At 38.8% G+C, this 21,840-nt stretch overlaps 1 protein-coding gene across 2 annotated transcripts in view; it reads left to right on the plus strand.

Annotated features, from left to right (window-relative positions):
- Positions 1–21,840, plus strand: part of PID1 (phosphotyrosine interaction domain containing 1) — a 256,584-nt gene that overhangs the window by 125,460 nt on the left and 109,284 nt on the right. The window contains exon 3 of one of the 2 annotated variants that reach the window (XM_073807177.1): positions 18,127–18,279. The exons of the other annotated variant lie outside the window; for it this stretch is intronic. Within the exon in view, the coding sequence (XP_073663278.1) occupies positions 18,127–18,279 (153 nt within the window). The remainder of the gene's footprint in view (positions 1–18,126; positions 18,280–21,840) is intronic. 2 annotated transcript variants of the gene reach the window in all.

Raw genomic sequence — 21,840 nt, forward strand, 5'->3', positions numbered from 1 at the left:
GTACTTTCCATGGTACTGAGCCATTTAGTCCTCAGGACGCCTCAGTGGATCAAGTGCCATCTTCAGCCCCATTTCACAGATGAGCTAGTTGAGGCACAGGGAGGCTCAGCCTGTCCCAGGGTCCCCAGTGAGTCACTGGCAGAGCCTGGATTTGAATTTCATCACTCTGGCTCCACAGCCTGTGCTCATTCCCACTAGAGTCCACTGGCTTCTCAGTGACCAAAGACAGCTCTTAAAACTGGTGGACTGTTTGTGTCATGTGCATTTAAGCAAGTTTCTCTTCTGCAGGTTTCAGTTTCTGCCTCTTTCATAGGCCTTAACCTGGGTCATTATATATCAGGCATCCTCTTACCTAAAAGTCCAAGTACCTTGTTTAATTGAATTAGAATCTTATCTTTGCTTCTAAAAGCCAGAAGGATCAGGAGAGTGTACTCACAGCATCATAATTTCATCCCAGATATACTGCTTGGATTCTCAAATTTGGTTTTCTTTAAAAAAGGACAGTCTACGATGAGAAGTCACATGCCTTGTAACAAACATATATGGAACAAACCATGAAGTGTCCAGTGAGCTCCTGTACAGCCTTGTGGACCCTCTGCAACATCCATTCCACAGAGGTGGTCCCCAGCTACATGGTGCTTACAGTTTTAAAGCAAGACAGCAGCAATGCTGTAACAAATACACTGACACGTAACCGGAGGTTTGGGACACCTTACAGCATTTATCTTTTATTTAAAACTTTTTATAAAGTTTGTGATTAGTGGTCATTTCTAAGAAGGGAAATAACATGGAAGAGAAATACCAAGGGAAGATGTGTGGGGAAAGAGATAAGAAGGAAAAGCAGGAAAATTAGAAGTTATTTACATAGGGCTCCTGTTTGGGTCTGGGTCTGTCTGCCTTTACTCTGGATTTACCTGGTTGTCTTCCTCTACACCCTCTCAGCATCGCTGGGCTGAGCCAGGTCCTAAGCTAGGTCTTGAGGGATGGTCTCCAGAGGGAATGCTCCTTTTGGCCACCAGGCAGGCTTTGGGAGTTGCTGGTGAATAGGGCTAGTTAAGCATGTGATGTTTCTTTCCAATCCCCTCCCTTTCCATTCCCTTATCATTTATGCTGAGGGTGCCTTTGCCTTCATTCTGCAGCTTGGTAGCTGGCCAGCTGCCCCGTCCCTTCACCCTTCCCCATGGGCCCCACCAGCATTTCACCTGGGCCTGCTCTCCAAGTGATGCTCCGGTTCCCAAATCTCTCCTCCTCCTGAGTGAGGCACTTCGCCTGGCATCTAAGGCCCTTGCTGTCTTCTTCCCAATTGTGAGGGCAGAAACCATCAAAGAAACTAGTCTCTAAGAAGGAGTTAATGATTCATAAACCGTGACCATTTTTATTTTACTCTCTTTGAGATTGCTGTGTTTAGGCGTGCCGGTCGTAGCCCCTTAGCTCTCACAAAGGATGTGGTTGATTTACAGTTTTAGGGGACAGAGAGGAGAGTTTCTGAACTGAAGGCGTAGCAGGAAATCCTCAGCTTCCTCAGCTCCTACCATTTCATGCACATGTGAAATGGCCGGTCTTAGAAGTGGATTCCAGCAACCCCACTTATCTAAGAAGACCTCCTGATTTGAATTTAAATATATTTAAAATCAGCATCATAGGTATCTATTTTCTATACTTATATTTTGTGTTTATTTAATCCGTTGTGTATTTCATTAGAAATACAGTTACATTTTCTCACTTTAGCTAAAGGCCCATTGTTTTTACACACTAACAGAAGGGAGAAACATTGATTAGATTGTCATCCTCATCTAATGCATTTTGCAGCCCTTTCTTGGTGTAGGTCCTTTTGGACATTGTATGAACTCAGTTATGCCAATTATAGAGACTTTCTCCTTGCAAAATAAGTTTCTGATTTAGATATGAAGACAGAGTACAAATAAAGCAAAAAGTAGTGATAGATGAAATAAGATTTGGGCCCATGGTCTTTATGGGTTATTTTCCTCTGAATTCAGAGTGGATGATATTTAATTCTAATTTATTTTCTCTTCATTCTTTCTCAGAGTTCCCTGTAAACAAGTCAAAGCACAGTCACTCCTGCGTGTCTCCCCAAGTGGAGGAGGGTGAAAGGTGATACGAGCTAACATCTGTTAGCTCATATCAACAAGCTTTTATTTTTCTGCAATTTTTATTCTCTGTTGATTTGTAAATTTTCTTTCTCTTTCCTTCCCTTCCCCCTTCCCTCCTCCCTTCCTTTCTTCCTGATTTTCTTTCATTTTTTTCTTCATCCACAAGAATATATTGCACACCCTCAAGGCTATTAATAGGGACACAAAGATGAACAGTGGTGTTGGATGCTTTGGGTTGAAATAACAGGAATCCTAATTCGAACTGACTTAAATCATTAACATTTATTTGCTTTTGAATCTGCAAATTCCAGTAGGAGGGGAGAGAGCAGGAGATGTTAGAGAGGGAACAAAAGTGTCCACTACAAAAAAGTTCTTCAGGCTTAATGACCTTGAGGGAGACACATATCCTCTGCAGGGTAGGGCAGTGGTGGTTGAGGAAAATGCAGTGTCCTCGGGTCTCAAGGCAAGGGCTGCTTTTCCTCCTGTGTTATGGCCCAGCCCATTCCCTTGAATTCTTATGGAAGATGTTTCTGTATAGCAGCCCATTAGTCCAGTTTAGAGTAGAGAAAGAGAGGCAGGGTTTCAGAAGAGGTAATGGGCTCAAGCTTATGAAATTTGAGATGTCTGTGGGACCACCCGTGGCAACACCCAAAGGGCATCTCGTTAAATGGACTTGGAGCTTCATGGATGTCTTGAGGATGTCCTCAAGGAGAGTGGGGCCGGGAGAAGAGGAAGGAGTGAGACAGGCACGCCCACACACAAACTCACACATATAATCATGCTTTTTTTTTTTTTTTGACTGCAGAGCTTATGTATTCAATGACTTTTCTTTGGCAGAATCCGGTACGGTGTTCACAGTCTATATGCACATACTCTTCAGGGCTTAAATCCATGATTCAGACATCTCAACATCCTGTGCAGGAGAAGGTCTCATGCTGAATTCATTGAATCTAAGACGCTTCCAGTTTTACCACCATAAAAGGAAAAGGCTGTCACTGATCCTTTTATGATGCCATTGACGCTAACACACGTCTCATTCTTAGGATTGTTAAAACATGAAAAACAATGGCCACCTTAGACTTGGTGAAATATGTGAGCACCAATTACAATAACACGCTGAGCACGACTGGGCAGACCAAGCACAGTTCTGAGCGCTTTTCATGATTAACACATTTAATCTCCACAAGGACCTGGTGAGTAGGGACTATTATGTAATCACGCAGTTTAAGGACGGTAGAGAGAAAGAAGAATCACTGGGAAAGGAGCATTAGGAAAACCAGAGGATGCTCTCCTCCCCACAGGGCACTGAATCACGCCTGAGCCTTCTTCTTTGCTCTTCATCCTACACATGTTGCCCACTCCCCTCACCATCCCGTTCAACTCTCAGAAGTATCAAGAGGCAAAATGGATATAAGTCTAGGGATAGCTGAAGCCCCTGTACATTATTTTAGGATTGCTCTCTGTATGTGTGTTCAAGATACAGGCTACTTTGCTGCTGTGGTACCTAGTGTGGAGGGATTTCATTTATGGTTTTAATGTAAACTTTTTGGCCGTGAGTCCTAACTTATGACTTTGAATTCTACACTTTAGTCTTCCCACTGACAGCAGTGGTGACTTCAACAAAGTTCTTCATCCTTCATGAGCTCACTTTTGTTATATGATGACTAAAATCATTTCATCCTGGGAAGTGTCTTTATTTCTGCTGACAGAAGTATTTAGAATGTAGATTATCGTTCTGCCTGAATGCTTTTTGAGTAGGATGGCAGACTTCTTTAAGAGGTTAATCTTTCTCATGATTGATTTGGCCCATTGAGGGGTTCTCTGGGGATCCTTATACCTTCAAACTATTTATTTCCTGCTGCCCCACACACGGTAAGGGCTGTGGCTGAAAATGACCATTTTACTCTAGGGAACCAGATTTGACATTAAAGCTTAATCTTCGTATAATGTCAAAGATGATATCGTCCTGTATTTCCAAATTTGTAATGTCACTGCCTACTTTACTTCTTGCCTTTAAAAACTCTTCGGAAATCAGCAAAGACTCCTCAGCGAAAAGTGGGAAAATAATCTAAATGAAAGAAATTATAATATTTTTGCTCTGCAATACTATGGAAAACATGTAGTCATTAAAAATTTTGTTATAGAAATTATGCTGATGAGGAAAATGTTCATAATGTATTAAATGAATTTAAAAAGCTGGTTGCAAAGTGTTATTAGATCCTATTTTTGTAAAATAAAATAATTATATGCAAATATTCATAATTGAAGGATCCCACTACAATATGAACAGAAATGATCCTGGATAGTGAGATTATAGGTAGAACTTCTGATTTTCTTATTTTTTGCTTTTTATAAATTTTCAACAATGAACATAGATTTACTTTTGTAACTAGTTTTTAAAAGTAATTATTGAAGAAAAAAATTCCTTGGATGAGGAGGTTGCCTGGAAAGTTATCTGTAAGAAACTACATTCTCCATAGAGCATTTGGCAAAGAGCTCCCTAAGTCACCAACTTAGACATTTGTTTCTTCTTTCTGCCCAAATCAAAATTTCCATAGCTTCAGGAAAAGTGACATTTCTCCATCTAACTTGTGACTTGTCTGGTGGCAGACTAGTCTGGTCTGTTCAGCATAATAAGTGTAATCCTACTCTTATATGTTTGCAAGGATGGGGTACTGGTTTCCTCAGAGTTGCTTGGTGGCAGCCTTAGTATAATACTTAAAAGAGCAGAAATTTATTCTCACACGTATCTGGAGGCCAGAAGACAAAATCAGTATCACTGGGCAGAAATCACCATGTCGCCAATTCCACGCTCCCTCTGGATGCTCTAAGGGAGAGCCTGTTCCTTGCCTCTTCCAATTTATGGTGGCGGCAGGCATTACCTGGCTAGTGGCCACATCACTCTGATCTCTATCTCTGGCCACGCTGCTTCTCCTCTTCTGCATGTATCAATCTATCTCTGCCTTTCCCTTATAAGGACATATGTGATCAGAATTAAAGTCTACCAGACAATCCAGGATAATCCCCTCATCTCAAGATCCTTAATTTATCCAAATCTGCAAAGACCCTTTTTCCTTATAACATTTACAGGCTCCAGAGGTTAGGACCTAATATCTTTGGGTGGCCATTATTTCATTTACTGTAGGTTCTACCCTTATAAGTGGGTAGTTCTAGAAGTGTAAGAACTTTCAGGCAAAAATATAACGTTCATAGTTAATAAGTTGTTTAGGTTAAGTTTATTATTTCTTGAGCCTAACAAAATTCTTTCATTGGAATTCAGAAAACTACTTAAAAAAATAGAAAAATGAGGAAGGTTGCTCCTATGTTGAGCCACATTTCTTTGTCTTATTTACTTATCAGTATTTCTGCAAAAGAAGAGATATGTTAACATTTTAAATGGGGTCAGCTTTCTCACACAAAGTTGTGAGCATTTGTAGTTAGTTATGGTTCAGCGTAGTGAGCATATTAAACACTGTTTGTAAAAAAAAGTCCACAATTCTGCCACAGGGAGTGAGAATAATGTTTTCTCCCCATTCCCAACAAAGCTTAAAGGATAATTTTGAAGATGGTTTGGAAGCAATCATCAGTGTGATGTGTGTGCCTGAGAGAAGTATCTTGTTATGAAGTTATTTTTTCTCTCATGATTTGCTCATTAGACAGTTTGTCTTTGAAACAACTTGTTGGTTTAGCTCTGAAAATTTAATCATTATGTGAATTTAGGGTTCAATTATTCAGAAAACATTTTAATTATTCTGCATGTTTTCCTGGATTAATTCTGTGGATAAAATATAGTTCCTCTGTGGTAGACTTCATCTGTTAGGCAACCAACAGAAACACCACACAGAAAACCAATTAAGTTGGCAAAAACTCATTAATAATATGCTTTATGGTTTGTTTGCAGCAGAGATTGTACTACTTGTTAGAGATGGTTACAAGGTTATTATAACTTGCAAACTAAAATCTGCTTTATGTAAATATAATGCTTGAATACAATTAGTTAATGTTTAAAAGACGTTTTAAATTATATATATTTTCTACTTATCATTCTTTGTTATATCATGTTTTTCCCAGTGTTCTATTTACATTTTACATTAGAGGCACCTGTAATGAGGAAGTGAAATGTTACAGCAACACTTTGACTGATACTCTAGGGCTAGTTTAATTCATTCTTTGTTAAATGGAAAAATGAGCATTAAATAAGGACGCATTAGACAATATAGACTGTGATAATAATCTCATACAATCCTGAACTTATTTTTGCAGAAGATTTTTTAGCCTCAAATTTTTTAAATCAAAGCAATATCTGCATGAATAAAAGCTTTAAATAATAATGAAAAATGAAACATAAACTATATCTCTCCCTCACACCCTAGCCCTGGTTGAAAGGGAAATTATATCAACAGTTTCTTCTTATATTGACTTTCATATTTTATTTTATTTTGTTAACATCTTTATTGGAGTAAAATTGCTTTACAATGTTGTGTTGGTTTCTGCTGTGTAACAAAGTAAATCAGGTATATGTATACATATATCCCCATATCCCATCCCTCTTACGTCTCCCTCCCACCCTCCGTATCCCACCCCTCTAGGTGGTCACAAAGCATGTAGCTGATCTCCCTGTGCTATGCGGCTGCTTCCCACTAGCTATCTATTTTACATTTGGTAGTGTATATATGTCAGTGCCACTCTGTCCCAGCTTAACCTTCCCCCTCACCGTGTCCTCAAGTCCATTCTCTACATCTGCAGCTTTATTCCTGTCCTGCCCCAAGGTTCTTCAGAACCATTTTTTTTTTCCTTTTTAGATTCTATATATATGTGTTAACATCTGGTATTTGTTTTTTTCTTTCTGACTTACTTCACTCTGTATGACAGACTCTAGGTCCATCCACCTCACTACAGATAACCCGGTTTCATTTCTTTTTATGGCTGAGTAATATTCCATTCTATATATGTGCCACATCTTCTTAATCCATTCATCTGTCAAAGGACACTTAGGTTGCTTCCATGTCCTGACTATTGTAAATAGTGCTGCAATGAACATTGTGGTACATGACTCTTTTTGAATTATGGCTTTCTCAGGGTATATGTCCAGTAGTGGGATTGCTGGGTCATATGGTAGTTTTATTTTTAGTTTTTTAAGGAACCTCCATACTATTCTCCATAGTGGCTGTATCAATATATATTCCCACCAACAGTGCAAGAGGGTTCCCTTTTTCCACACCCTCTCCAGCATTTATTGTTTCTAGATTTTTTGATGATGGCCATTCTGACTGGTGTGAGGTGATACCTCATTGTAGTTTTGACTTGCATTTCTCTGATGATTAGTGATGTTGAGCAGCTTTTCATGTGCTTCTTGGCCATCTGTATATCTTCTTTGGAGAAATGTGTATTTAGGTCTTCCGCCCATTTTGGGATTGGGTTGTTTTTTCTTTTAATATTGAGCTACATGGGCTGGTTATATATTTTGGAGATTAATCCTTTGTCCAGTGATTCATTTGCAAATATTTTCTCCCATTCTGAGGGTTGCCTTTTCGTCTTGTTTATGGTTTCCTTTGCTGTGCAAAAGCTTTTAAGTTTCATTAAGTCCTATTTGTTTATTTTTGTTTTTATTTCCATTACTCTAGGAGGTGGATCAAAAAATATCTTGCTGTGATTTATGTCAAAGAGTGTTCTTCCTATGTTTTCCTCTATGAGTTTTATAGTGTCCAGTCTTACCGTTAGGTCTTTAATCCATTTTGAGTTTATTTTTCTGCATGGTGTTAGGAAGTGTTCTAATTTTATTCTTTTACTGGGTTTTCTGTCCTGTTCCGTTGATCTATATTTCTGTTTTTGTGCCAGAACCATACTGTCTTGATTACTGTAGCTCTGTAGTATAGTCTGAAGTCAGGGAGCCTGATTCCTTCAGCTCCGTTTTTCTGTCTCAAGATTGCTTTGGCTATTTGGGGTCTTTTGTGTTTCCATACATATTGTGAAAGTTTTTGTTCTAGTTCTGTGAAAAATGCCATTGGTAGTTTGACAGGGATTGCATTGAATGTGTAGATTGCTTTGGGTGTTAGAGTCATTTTCACAATGTTAATTCTTCCAATCCAAGAACATGGTATGTCTCTCCATCTGTTTGTATCATCTTTAATTTCTTTCATCAGTGTCTTATTGTTTTCTGCATACAGGTCTTTTGTCTCCTTAGGTAGGTTTATTCCTAGGTATTTTATTCTTTTTGTTGCAAGTGTTTCCTTAATTTCTCTTTCAGATTGTTCATCATTAGTGTATAGGAATGCAAGAGATTTCTGTGCATTAATTTTGTATCCTGTTATTTTACCAAATTCAATGACTAGCTCTAGTAGTTTTCTGCTAGCATGTTTAGGATTCTCTATGTGTAGTATCATGTCATCTGCAACCAGTCACAGCTTTACTTCTTCTTTTCCAATTTGGATTCCTTTTATTTCTTTTTCTTCTCTGATTGCTGTGGCTAAAACTTCCCAAACTATGTTGAGTAATAGTGGTGAGAGTGGGCAACCTTGTCTTTTTCCTGATCTTAGAGAAAATGCTTTCAGTTTTTCAACTTTGAGAACGATTTTAGCTGTGGGTTTGTCATATATGGCCTATGTTGAGGTAGGTTCCCTCAGTGCCTACTTTCTGGAGAGTTTTCATTATAAATAGGTGTTGAATTTTGTCAAAAGCTCTTTCTGCATCTATTGAGATTATCATATGGTTTTTATCCTTCAGTTTGTTAACATGATTTATCACATTGATTGATTTGCATATATTGAACAGTCCTTGCAATCCTGGGATAAACCCCACTTGATCATGGTTTATGATCCTATTAATGTGCTGTTGGATTCTGTTTGCTAGTATTTTGTTAAGTATTTTACATAGATATTCATCAGAGACATTGACCTGTAGTTTTCCTTTTTGTGATACCTTTTTCTCCTTTTGGTATCAGGGTGATACTAGCCTTGTAGAATGGGTTTGGGAGTGTTCCTCCCTCTGCTATATTTTGGAAGATTTTGAAAAGGATTGGTGTTAGCTCTTCTCTAAATGTTTGATAGAATTTGCCTGTGAAGCCATCTGGTCCTCGACTTTTGTTTTTTGGAAGATTTTTAATCACAGTTTCAATTTCAGTGCTTGTGATTGATCTGTTTATATTTTCTATTTCTTTCTGGTTCAGTCTTGGAAGGTTGTGCTTCTCTAAGAATTTGTCCATTTCTCCAGGTTGTCCATTTTACTGGCATATAGTTGCTTGTGGTAATCTTTCATGATCCTTTGCATTTCTGCAATGTCAGTTGTTACTTCTCCTTTTTCATTTCTAATTCTGTTGATTTGAGTCTTCTGTTTTTATCATGATGAGTCTGGCTAATGGTTTATCAATTTTGTTTATCTTCTCAAAGAACCAGCTTTTAGTTTTATTGATCTTTGCTACTGTTTCCTTCATTTCTTTTTCATTTCTTTCTGATCTGATCTTTACGATTTCTTTCCTTCTGTTATCTTTGGCTTTTTTTTTTGTCCTTCCTTCTCTAATTGCTTTAGGTTATTAAGGTTAGGTTGTTTATTTGAGATTTTTCTCGTTTCTTGAGGTAGGATTGTATTGTTATAAACTTCCGTGTTAGAACTGCTTTTGCTGTATCCCATAGGTTTTGGGTCATTGTGTTTTCATTGTCATTTATTTCTATGTATTTTCTGATTTCCTCTTTGATTTCCTCGGTGATCTCTTGGTTATTTAGTAGTATATTGTTTAGTCTCCATATGTTTGTATTTTTTACAATTTCTTTCCAGTAATTGATATCTAGTCGCATAGTGTTGTGGTCAGAAAAAATGCTTGAAACAATTTCAATTTTCTTCCATTTACCAAGGCTTGATTTGTGACCCAAGTCATCATCTATTCTGGAGAAAGTTCCATGAGCACTTGAGAAGAAAGTTTTTTCTGTTGTTTTTGGATGAAATGTCTTATAAATATCAATTAAATCCATCTTGTTTAATGTGTCATTTAAAGCTTGTGTTTCCTTATTTATTTCCATTTTGGATGATCTGTCCATTGGTGAAAATGGGTTGTTAAAGTCCCCTACTAGCATTGTGTTACTGTTGTTTTCCCCTTTTATGGCTGTTAGCATTTGCCTTATGTGTTGAGGTACTCCTTTGTTGGGTGCATAAATATTTACAATTGTTATATCTTCTTGGATTGATCCCTTGATCACTATGTCGTGTCCTTCTTTGTCTCTTGTAATAGTCTTTATTTTAAAGTCCATGTTGTCTGATATTAGAGTTGCTGCTCCAACTTTCTTTTGATTTCCATTTGCATGGAATATCTTTTTCCATCTCTTCACTTTCAGTCTGTATGTGTCCCTATGACTGAAGTGGCTGTCTTGTAGACAGCATATACATGGGTCTTGTTTTTGTATCCATTCAACCAGTCTGTGTCTTTCGGTTGGAGTATTTAATCCATTTATATTTAAGGTAATTATTGATATGTATGTTCCTATTACCATTTTCTTAATTGTTTAGGGTTTATTATTGCAGTTCTTGTTCTTCTCTTGTGCTTCCTGCCTAGAGAAGTTCCTTTAGCATTTCTGTAAAGCTGGTTTGGTGGTGCTGAATTCTCTTAGGTTTTGCTTGTGTGTAAAGGTTTTAATTTCTCTGTCGAATCTGAATGAGATCCTTGCTGGATATAGTAATCTTGATTGTAGGTTTTTCCCTTTCATCACTTTTATGTATGTCCTGCCATTCCCTTCTGGCTTGCAGAGTTTCTGCTGAAAGATCAGCTGTTAACTTTATGGGGATTGCCTTGTATGTTATTTGTTGCTTTTCCCTTGCTGCTTTTAATATTTTTTCTTTGTATTTAATTTTTGATAGTTTGATTAATATGTCTTGGCATGTTTCTCTTTGGATTTATCCTGTATAGGAATCTCTGCACTTCCTGGACTTGATTGACTATTTCCTTTCCCATATTAGGGAAGTTTTCAAGTATAATCTCTTCAGATAGTTTTTCAGTCCCTTTCTTTTTCTCTTCTTCTTCTGGGACCCCTATAATTCTAATGTTGGTGCACTTAACATTGTCCCAGAGGTCTGTGAGACTGTCCTCAATTCTTTTCATATTTTTTTCTTTATTCTGCTCTGTGGCAGTTATTTCTGCTATTTTATCTTCCAGGTCACTTATCTGTTCTTCTGCCTCAATTTTTCTGCTATTGATTCCTTCTAGAGAATTTTAAATTTCTTTTATTGTATTGTTCATCATTGTTTGTTTGGTCTTTAGTTCTTCTAGGTCCTTGTTAAACGTTTCTTGTATTTTCTCCATTCTGTTTCCAAGATTTTGGATCATCTTTACTATCATTACTCTGAATTCTTTTTCAGGTAGACTGCCTATTTCCTCTTCATTTGTTTGGTCTGGTGGGTTTTTACTTTGCTCCTTCATGTGCTGCATATTTCTCTGTCTTCTCATTTTGCTTAACCTACTCTGTTTGGGGTCTCCTTTTTGTAGGCTGCTGGTTCGTAGGTCCCATTGTTTTTGGTGTCTGCCCCCAGTGGGTAAGGTTGGTTCAGTGGGCTGGGTAGGCTACCTGGTGGGGGGGGCTGGTGCCTGTGTTCTGGTGGATTCAGCTGGATCTTGTCTTTCTGGTGGGCAGGACCATGTCCGGTGGTGTGTTTTGGGGTGTCTGTGAACTTATGATTTTAGGCAGCCTCTCTTCTAATGGCTGTAGTTGTGTTCCTGTCTTGCTAGTTTAGCATGGTGTGTCCAGCACTGGAGCTTGCTGGTCATTGAGTGGAGCTGGGTCTTAGCGTTGAGATGGAGATCTCTGGGAGAGCTCTCACCAATTGATATTACATGGGGTCAGGAGGTCTCTGGTGGACCAATGTCCTGAACTCAGCTCTGCCACCTGAGAGGCCCAGGCCTGACACCTGGTCGGAGCACCAAGACCCTTTTGGGATGTCTGAGGTCTTCTGCCAGCGTTCAGTAGATGTTCTGTAGGAGTTGTTCCACATGTAGATGTATTTTTGATGTATTTGTGGGGAGGAAGGTGATCTCCATGTCTTACTCCTCTGCCATCTTGAAGGTCCTCTCCCTACTTTCATATTTTAAGTACTATGTTTTCACCTATTTTAGAAATCTTCTGTGTATTTTGGTAGATAAAGATTTAGGTATGTAATAACCCTACCCACTTTCCTTCCTCCATCTTCCTAATATAGTTACTTCTGAAATTTTAGTTTATTCAATATGTGTGTAATAACTAACGGGTCCATCATTACACCCTGATTGTATTTTTTTGTTGTTCACTTTTCTTTGAATTAATAATTTAAGTTTAGAGTTAGTATAGTTTGTTCCTCAGTACTGTGTCAGATTTGGCATATACCTGTCAATAAATATGTTACTCAACTAGTCAATTATAGAAATTCTGTGAGTCTTTTTAATCTTCTCCTGGGATTCTCTCTGGTGCTTCTGCACCAGACTAGACTATTTGTTTCTAGGCAGTCTTCACTGTTATAACTCTGGAATTTCTCTCTCCTGTGGTGGATACTCCTCTGATTTCTTCCTCTTTTTTAAAAAAGTTTATTCTCCTATTTTGCTGGAACACATATTAAGAAATAAAAATTGTGTGCCTTGTGTGCCTGAAAATTTCTTCATTCTATTCTCACCTTTTGGAAAGTTTGGCTGGGTATAGAAATATAAGTTAGATATAATTTCTTAAATTGTGAAGGCACTGCCCATTGATTTCTGTGTCTTCTGTGTCTTGGTGTGAATTTTTCACCCTTGCCCCAATTCATTTAATTGGAAAGTAGTGGATCTTTTCAATTTGGAGACTCTTATTTCTTGGTATTTTAGGGACTCTTGAGTAGAATTTCTCCTTCCCCTCCTATTTTTGAAACCATTTGACAAATATGAAACAATATAGATGGATCAGATAAGAATACCAGCTTTATAAAACTTGCTTTGGAGGATGTGGCTTATTTGTATAGACTCACTGGGTTTTCTCAAGCTTTCAAATCTTCGTTGGACCCCTAGTATGTTACTCTGTTCTCTCCCATTCATTTTGTCCTTTTGTGCGTATGACTTAAAAATGTCCGTTATGATCAATTTAGTGGAGTTTGCAGAGGACATAAATATTTAAGGTCAACTTACCATCTTTATCCAGAAATCCTCTCTGAATTGTTAAACCCTCTCTAAATTGCTAATTTTAGCTGTTTAAACTTCCTTGTTTTATATTTTTATCTGAGATAGAAATGGTGATGCTTAACTTACTTTCAAGTTTAAAGAGATATTTATAAAGTACTTTGAACTTTTCCTAAGAGTAGAGCTGTATAAATAAAGTACCATTGTTATTCAAATACAGCTCTCCTTGGTTTGAATGGAAAGGTCAATGAACTATAGACAAAATGGTGGCAAATGAGATATAGATGTTAAAGTGGCAATAAATTACCCAGATCATAAAAAGGTCATTAATCGTGCTCTTAAATAGGAACAGCTATTTCTTATTACATCTTTGTGTATTTCAATTCCTGACTACCAGCAAGTAATTATAAAAACCACTGTGACAACAGGGGCAGATGTGTTCCTTGGTGTGCTGGCTGTTCATTTCTTTGTTTTTACTGAAAATATTATACATTCATTTTTTGGCAGGAGAAATGATGTCTGGGCTTCTGTGCATACTGAGTTCTCCGAGTGAGACATTAGTTAGATTGGCGTTTATGAGTCACCAGTCATCTTCATAAGCCAAATCCGGGAATTATAAAATAATTTACTCAGGAAGTAATGGGGATAAATGAGGTTTCATCATCCTGGGAAACAGGAAAGCTACCTTGTGAGCTAATGATCCTACTGAAATTAGGTTTTCCCCCCACACCATTGATGGATGAATCCATTCTCTTTAAAACTTGTTTTTGTGACACTTATGAGCAGTGTTAAAATTCTCATTTGTCACCATCTAGCTGTGCCTATAATATTTGCTAGGGCAGGGAAGGTGCTGTCCATGATCACAGAGACATCTTACTATTAGTCTATTCATGGGATGATGCAAAACAAATGTTTACTTTTCTCCTTGAATAGCTCACCAGTTCATTCAGAGCTCACCTTGCTTGTGTCCAAAAGTCCCTTCTTTGTTCTCTCTTCCTTATTCTCATTCTAAAGGTGTCCTAAAGTCCTTTCAGTCCTCACCCCTCCCTCACAGCCCCATCCTCTACTGGGTCTGGCTGACCGGGAGCATTTGGGGGTTGGGGAGACCTACAGGGGCTTTCAGGGCCCTCAGCATAAATTTGCCACCAAACAAACTTTTATCTTGAGGACAAAAATTGACTCTTTTCTATAGCAAAAACCTGGTTTATTCATAGCTATGCCAACAGACTCTGGATTTCATTTGTCCTTCTTAGCAAGGGTCACCCCTCAGAAGAGAGGAAGAGCAGGGAGGGAGGTAACTCATTCTGCCATGTGTATACTGGAGTCATTCTGAGAAAGAGAGTCAAAGGAAGGGAATCTAGAGTCCCCTTAGGACAAAGAAAAAATTAGTTTATTCATTCATGAAATGAATTAGTTTATCTGTCACTAAAATCCCTACTAGGGACTTTATGCATTTTTCCTTTTGCTTCCTTTTAAACAAAATAAACATTCACTACTGATAACTATAAATTTATTAATATATAGGATAAATCTATATATTAATGGTTACTGATACATTTATGTATATTTAAAAATACATAAAATGGAAATCTTAGAAGAATGAGCTAAATCTGAAATAAATGATATTATGTATATGTCTGTTTAATTGCAATGGCTTCATATTATCATCAGCTTAGGCAAGTTCTTTAATTACAGTAGATGTAAAACCAAATTTCACATGGCTTTGATGACTTCAGTATTCTTTGGCTAACCTTTCAGATCTAATCAGATCATCAGTTTTCACCCTAGAATGAGGTAGAAAAGATCACATGACAGAAGGAGATGTAACGGCTCTGCCGTTTTTGTTGTTGTTGTCGTCTGGTTGTGTGTGAATTCTTTTTATTATCTTAAGTCTGTTGTTTATTAGCAGGGATTTCAGCTGGGCTTTGTTAAAATCAGACTATGAAACCCATAAATTCATGGAGATGAGCAAATGTGAATGGGGTAATGTTCTCAGTGATCACAAGAGTGGGGCGGCCCCGTCAACTCCTTTTCCACAGCAGAACCACACCCTTGGAGACTTCTTGTTCTGTGTGTGACACTAGTTATCTGACATATGGACTGGCTGAGGGTGCCAGTGTCAGTCTGTATATTAAGCATGAATTATATTGGATTTATTTAACATTTTTGAAGGTAAAAATAACTGTAAATAGAAATTCTAAGGTACACCATCCCTAACCTAAGGGGTTCTATTGCATACCTCCCGGGGTGTACTTCGGAGACAAAGGACCTGGAGTACGGTGGTAAAGACCTTGAGGCTGCTTCTTGGCTTTGCAGAAGAGCATGCCAGGATTGTTCATTGATACTTGCTGTTGTTTCAGGAGGAAAAAGTGATAGGCTGGTGTCAGATATTTAGATTTAGACCAAATGCCTTCTAGGGCCATGCAGCAGGTGAGAAAACCTAGACCCATCAGGCTGAGTGACATTCTTAAAAAAGAGATGGGAAATCAGCCTTACTGTTTCATCTTCTTCATTTCTGGGCCAATCCGGTAACACTGCTCCTCCTTACTGTATCACCGGAGAGATAAGAAAAGAAATCATAATCACTCATGTGGATGTTAAAGACATCAAAGGAAATGCAGTTCATCTAGCTTTGGCCAAACTCTGAAATTTATTGACAGCTAGCAGCCAGTTAGCATAGCCAAGATGGTTCATGAACTAGGGCAGACTCCACATTTGTGGGTCGAGATGTCTTTGCAGCAAGCAGAAGAGACTTTCTCAGTGCCTGAGTGTTTAGACTTGGGAGTTTTTCGTTCTTCTTGTTCCATAGATCAAAACACAGGTTTCTGGAATAGAAGGATGCTAAGATCAGCACTATCTGAAATATGGAAAATGTAGGATTCTGTGAAAGAAGCAGAGTGTCGTTTTCACTGTATCTGTAGGATAGGTGATGGATTCTTCACCTCACTCATGAATTCATAGTGGTTTGTCTTTAGGCTTCAGTATTTGACTCATTAGCTAGTGATTGTGCTGTGGCTGTGAATAAGGTGGTATTTGAGACGTTGTATCCTGTTTTCTTTAAGTGCGAATAAAGGTAGGTTAAGTGCCTTGACAGTGATGTGGAAGCAAGATTAAGAATTCGTGTATTGTGAAGGAGCGTTTGGTATAAGGAAGCTCTTTTTTCCTTCTGCCTCTTTTTCTTGCCCTTCTTTTTCTCTTTTCTCTTTATTCCACCCTTTCCTTTAGTCCCTTTTTGCTCCTACCCATTTCTTCCCTTTTCCCACTGTCCCCTTTCCTGCTTCCTTCCCTCCTCCTATACCCTGGATCTCACCTGTCCAGAAAAAGCACCGAGGGCCTCTGATTAGATGGATTCACACTACCTTCCCAGCCCGAGCAAATCACCTTGGTCCAGGGGTGGAAGGTACCAGCCTGGGGATTTTCTTCTGTGGTGGAGCTTACTCAGGTTACCTGAACTTCCAAAGGGAAATCAGATACGTTAGGACTGTGGAAAGGGGAAACGGACACAGTGAAACAACAAAAATACGTCTATAGCAAATAGCAAGATGACGGTGTAGAACATTAGATCTTAGGCCACAGGGTGTCTTGTTTCTGCTCCAGTTTTGATTCAATGATCACCCAATAGTCAAATGAGTATTTTGGAGAATGCGGAGTTGGTATGCAGGTAACTCTGCAAGAAAGAGGCTCTTGGAACCCATTTTGAAGAGCAGGCGTTTCGGTTGGACTTTAGTGATGGACAGATAGGGGAGAAAAACTGCATGAGAAATCCGGAGAAATGTGGGACAACGTGGGCGAGCCTGGAGGACATTATGCTAAGTGATAAAAGCCAGGCACAAAGACAAATACTGCCTGTTCTCACTTATAAGTAAAATCTAAAATAGTCAGACTCGTCAAAGCAAAGAGTAGAATGGTGGTTGACAGGGTCCGAGGGGGTGGGTAGTGGGGGAAATGAGGAAATGTTGGTCAGAGGGTGCAAAGTTTCACTTTTGCAAGATGAATAAGTTCTGGAGATCTACGGTACAGCGTAGTCAACTATAGTTAACAATATTGTATTGTGTACTTGAAATTTGCTTAGAGGGTAGATCTTAAGTGTTCTTATCACCCACAAAAAGACAACTTGTGTGAGGTGATGAATATGTTAATTAGCATTGCTGTGGTGATCATTTCACATTGTATGCATCTATCAAAGCATCACAGTTGTACACCTTAAAATATACAATTTTCATTTGTCAGTTAAACCTCAATAAAGCTAAAATATGTCTAATAAATTTTTATAAGTGCTGAGGCTTTTTCAGAAGACAACTTGTTGCTCTAGTCTTCGCACATGTGACGTGACCATCACCACTGTTTCCTGCCTCCTTCTGAGGGTCCAGGAGAAACGTGGAGGTGCGTGGGGTGGGGGCTGCTTTCTGCTGTGATTTGACAATGGAAGCAAAAGGCCATTTGCTGTCGTTGTCCTCTACGTTTCCAAGAACTTGTTTGCCTTTCTCCAGGCACGTCGTTTCATTTCTCATTTCTACCGGCTGAAGGTCCGGTGTGTTCTGCAAGGTGCAGTGGGAGGGAGACCCGTGCCTCTTCTGCACAAAGGAAAAGCTTTGCCTGCCTTACGCAGAGGAAGGCTGATGCGTTTCCCTGTGATCCATCAAAGTCTGTCTTTTGCTTTCTTCCAGTTTTTCAAACAGAACAATGGAAGGCCCGTTCCATGCAGTTTTCAATGGCCTTGATGTGTGTATATTTATAAATTAGCTAAGCAAAGTGCATCATTTATAGAAAGCATAACTCTTGGTGCTGGTTTATGGAGATTCAGTTACCTGTGTAATTGATGCAGATGCATTCGACCTAAATCCACCTATTCTCTTCATCCCCGCGTAGAAGTGTGTATGTGTCTTTATTGTTATTTTGTTTATTTGTGTCTTTCAGCGCTTGAGGACTGACTTACTTTACAGTGTTTTGAGTTCAAGCCTTTGTTCATTTCTCTGCCTCCATTCGGGACATAATATATTTAAGCCATTAACATCTAATTGGAAACATCAGACTGAATTTAGTGTCCTTGATTTGAAATTCAGTCCTCTGGTAAGAGATAAATATCATCTTTACTGTTAGAAATTAACTTAAATATGTTGTCTCATAAAGAATGATAAAAGGATAAATGATGATGCTTTATTTTCCACTCTCAGGGCCCCTGGTTCTTTTTATTAAAGTACATATGTCACCTACTTACCCATACAAATATGCATGGCATGTCTGACAGAAATCATTTCATTTTCTCTATGCTTTTGTTCCTGGGACTTCCCCAAATGTATTAAATAGAACAACTACTTATGAGGAATCAGAAAAGGGCATTGCCTCATGCAGTTTACTTTACTTGAAATTGATGACATACACAAAGGTTTGTGATTAAAGAAAAAGGATCATGAACTTAATTTATTAAAGCTCTTAAATGTAAAAAAAAAAAAAATCCCTCATCTTCCGCTTGCATTTTTCCTTCACTGTTACAAGCAGAGCTTAGTGGTAGGAGAGAGCCATTTGTCTTAAGGGAGTTGAAGTTTTCTGCTGCATAGACTTCAGTTTATGGCTCATTTCTCTAAGAAAAACATGTTTACCAAAAAGGTACGTGATGAGATCTGGCATAGGGTGTATGAAGCTTCTACTTAATGTTTTGCATCACTGCAGTGTGTAGTTTTAGGTTAAGGTAGAGCTGAGAATTTTGAGCAAATAGTTATCTAAATTTTCTCAGGGGTCAAACAGTACTAATAATTTCCTTAGTCAATTTATGCCCCTGATGTTCAGAATAACCAGCCAGTAGATTGGAATCAAAGAGGAAGCGCCAATCCTTAGTTGATTTTTTAGTGGAGGGTAAATAATCCGTTATCCTTAATTCACATAAAGAGGCCAAAGAAGCTATTTTCATATGTAGGAAATAGGTTAGGGGGCCAAGTCCAAGAGGGAGGAATATTAACTTTATGAAATGGTTCTCTATTAACCAGTGAAATATCAGAAAACTCTGTTATATTAGTTATCCATTGCTGCATAAAAATTACCCCCAAATGAGTTGCTTAAAGCAGCAAACATTTATTATCTCACAGTTTCTGAGGTTCAGGAATCTGAGCGCAGCTTGGCTGGCTGCCTCTGCCTCAGGGTCTCTCCTGTGGCTGTCATTGATGGAGCTGTTGGCTGGGCTTGCAGTTTCGTCTCAAAGCTCGACTGAGAGAGGTTCCACTTCCAAGCTCACTCAGGTGGTTGCTGGCAGGATTCGGCTCCTTACAGGTGGCTGGACTGAGGACATCTGCCAGAGACCTCATTTCCTTGCCACGAGAGCCTCTCCATGGGGCAGCTCTCCAACATGGCGGCTGGCTTCCATCAGAATAAGCAAGTGAGAGAGCAGTGGGGGGGGGGGGGGGCGGATAAGCAGGACACAAGACAGAGTCTTTTTGTAACTTAAACTTGGAAGTGGCATCTTAGAAGCCAGTCACAACAAGATCCGGTCCACACTCAAGGGGAGAGGATTATCCAAGGACGTGAATACTGGGAAGTGAGGATTGTTGGGGCCATCTTAGAAACTACTAACCACATCTGCTGCCTGCTCTTCAGACCTTATTCCATTAATCAACAAGCATAAATTGAGCTTGTTGTTTACTGTCTAATAATGAGTTCTGCATTTCACATGATTACTCTTTTCCTGCTTTAAAATGTACCCATCCTTATCTTTGGGTCTTCTTTGCTGCTCTGGGTGTCCTTCTTTTATTTTCTGAACGGTAATTCATTTAATTGCCACATTTGGGAGTTACCAAAAAAACACTCATTGCAGCTTTGCAGCCGAAGTTCCTTCTTGATTCAATGAGATGCTTTCATTCCCTGCACCACTCCTTTGACTCCCACCCCTGTTCAGTGTTGTTTTGAAAAGCTGGACCTGCTGGAGACTAGCCTTTCTGTAGCCCTAGGTTTTGCTGTAATTATATCCTAAGCATTTTTATACAGAACTTTTGTATCAGGTGCCGCCAAGGAGGATGCCGTCTCTTCACAAGATAGTCTATTGGGGTGCACCTTTGCAGACCACACAGCTCACACTCTGAAGCTGTCAAGTACCATCGTTTTTTGAAAGTGAAGGTTCCATCAGGATTGGAGGGAGGTGCCAGTGTATTTTAGGATTGACCAAACTCAACAGGAACCACACTGGAGAGCCCTCTCGGATCATGGGAAGTAGATGTTGGCATATGTGTAACTAGCTAGTCACTGCTGGAAGCATCAGCTAGATTTCTTTTTCTGTGTAACAAAGACAAAACATAGGCAACTGACTAAGGTGCTGACTGTGAACTAATGAAATGTTAATGAAAGTTCTGTATATGAGGTGTGTTGATTTGTCAGTCATCCCTGTCTGTTTGCTATTTGGCTATAAGCATCATGAAAATTTATGATTTCTTCATTACCTCGAAGACATATCTACACTCCCATGTTCACTGCAGCGTTATTCACAACGGCCAAGATATGGAAATCACCTAGGTGTTCACCGACAGATGAATAAATAGAATGTGGTATATATACATACAATGAAATATTATTTAGCCACAGAAAGAAGGAAGTTCTCCATTTGTGATGACATGGATGGACCTTGAGGGCATTATGCTAAGTGAAATAAATCAGACAGAGGAAGGCAAATACTGTATGATCTCAAATCAGACAGAGGAGGACAAATACTGTGTGATCTCACTTACATGTGGAATCTAAAAACATCAAACTCTTGGCAACAACGAGCAGACTGATGGTTACCAGGGGATGGAAGGTGGAAGAAATGGGGAGATGTTGGCCAAAGGGTACAAACATTCCACTGTAAGGTGAGTAAGTTCCAGGGATAATGGTGATCATAGTTAATAATACTGTACTTACACTTGAAAACTGCTGTGAGAATAGATGTTAAACGTTCTCACCATCACAACAATAACAAGATGGTAATTATGTGAGATGAAGGAAGTGTTCACTCACCTTATTGTGGTAAACATTTCACAATATATACCTGTATCAAATCACCACACTGTACACCTTAAACTGACACCGTGTTATATGTCAATTACATCTCAGTAAAGCTGGAAAAAAAAGAAAATATGACTTCTGAAGTCAGTCATAGATGCATGAAACCATCTATTTTTTTTCCCATGATATTCCCTCCTGGCCTCAGTGACTTAGCTAGTTAATTTGATTGATTATGTCTCATTTGGCAGAAGTGGGAGGTTAAGCTCCACTTTGCTCATGAGATGGTTGTGGGAAAAGGAGTTAGAATTCTATGTTCTGTGTTTTCATCCTGTTTCTTTTCCTGCTGAGAAATAGTGCCTCATTTGAGATGAGACATGGCAAGGACACAGACGGGGTAAGGACCTTTCTCCTTTCTTAAATGACTGTGTGGATGAGGTGTGTTCATTAACTCAGGAAGTTAATATATGTGTAAGGCCACAGTCAAGGATTTTATCCACCTACTTAACCTGGTCACAAAGTTTTGGAGTCAGAAGCAAATTCTAATTCCACCTTGCAGTAGTTGCCTATCCTTTTATTTTTTCCTTTTCCATTATGGTTTATTATAGGATATTGAATATAGTTCCCTGTGCTATATAGTAGGACCTTGTTGGTTATCCATTCCATATA

The sequence above is a fragment of the Tursiops truncatus genome, chromosome 7, assembly GCF_011762595.2.
Source record: "Tursiops truncatus isolate mTurTru1 chromosome 7, mTurTru1.mat.Y, whole genome shotgun sequence".
Classification (NCBI taxonomy): domain Eukaryota; kingdom Metazoa; phylum Chordata; class Mammalia; order Artiodactyla; family Delphinidae; genus Tursiops; species Tursiops truncatus.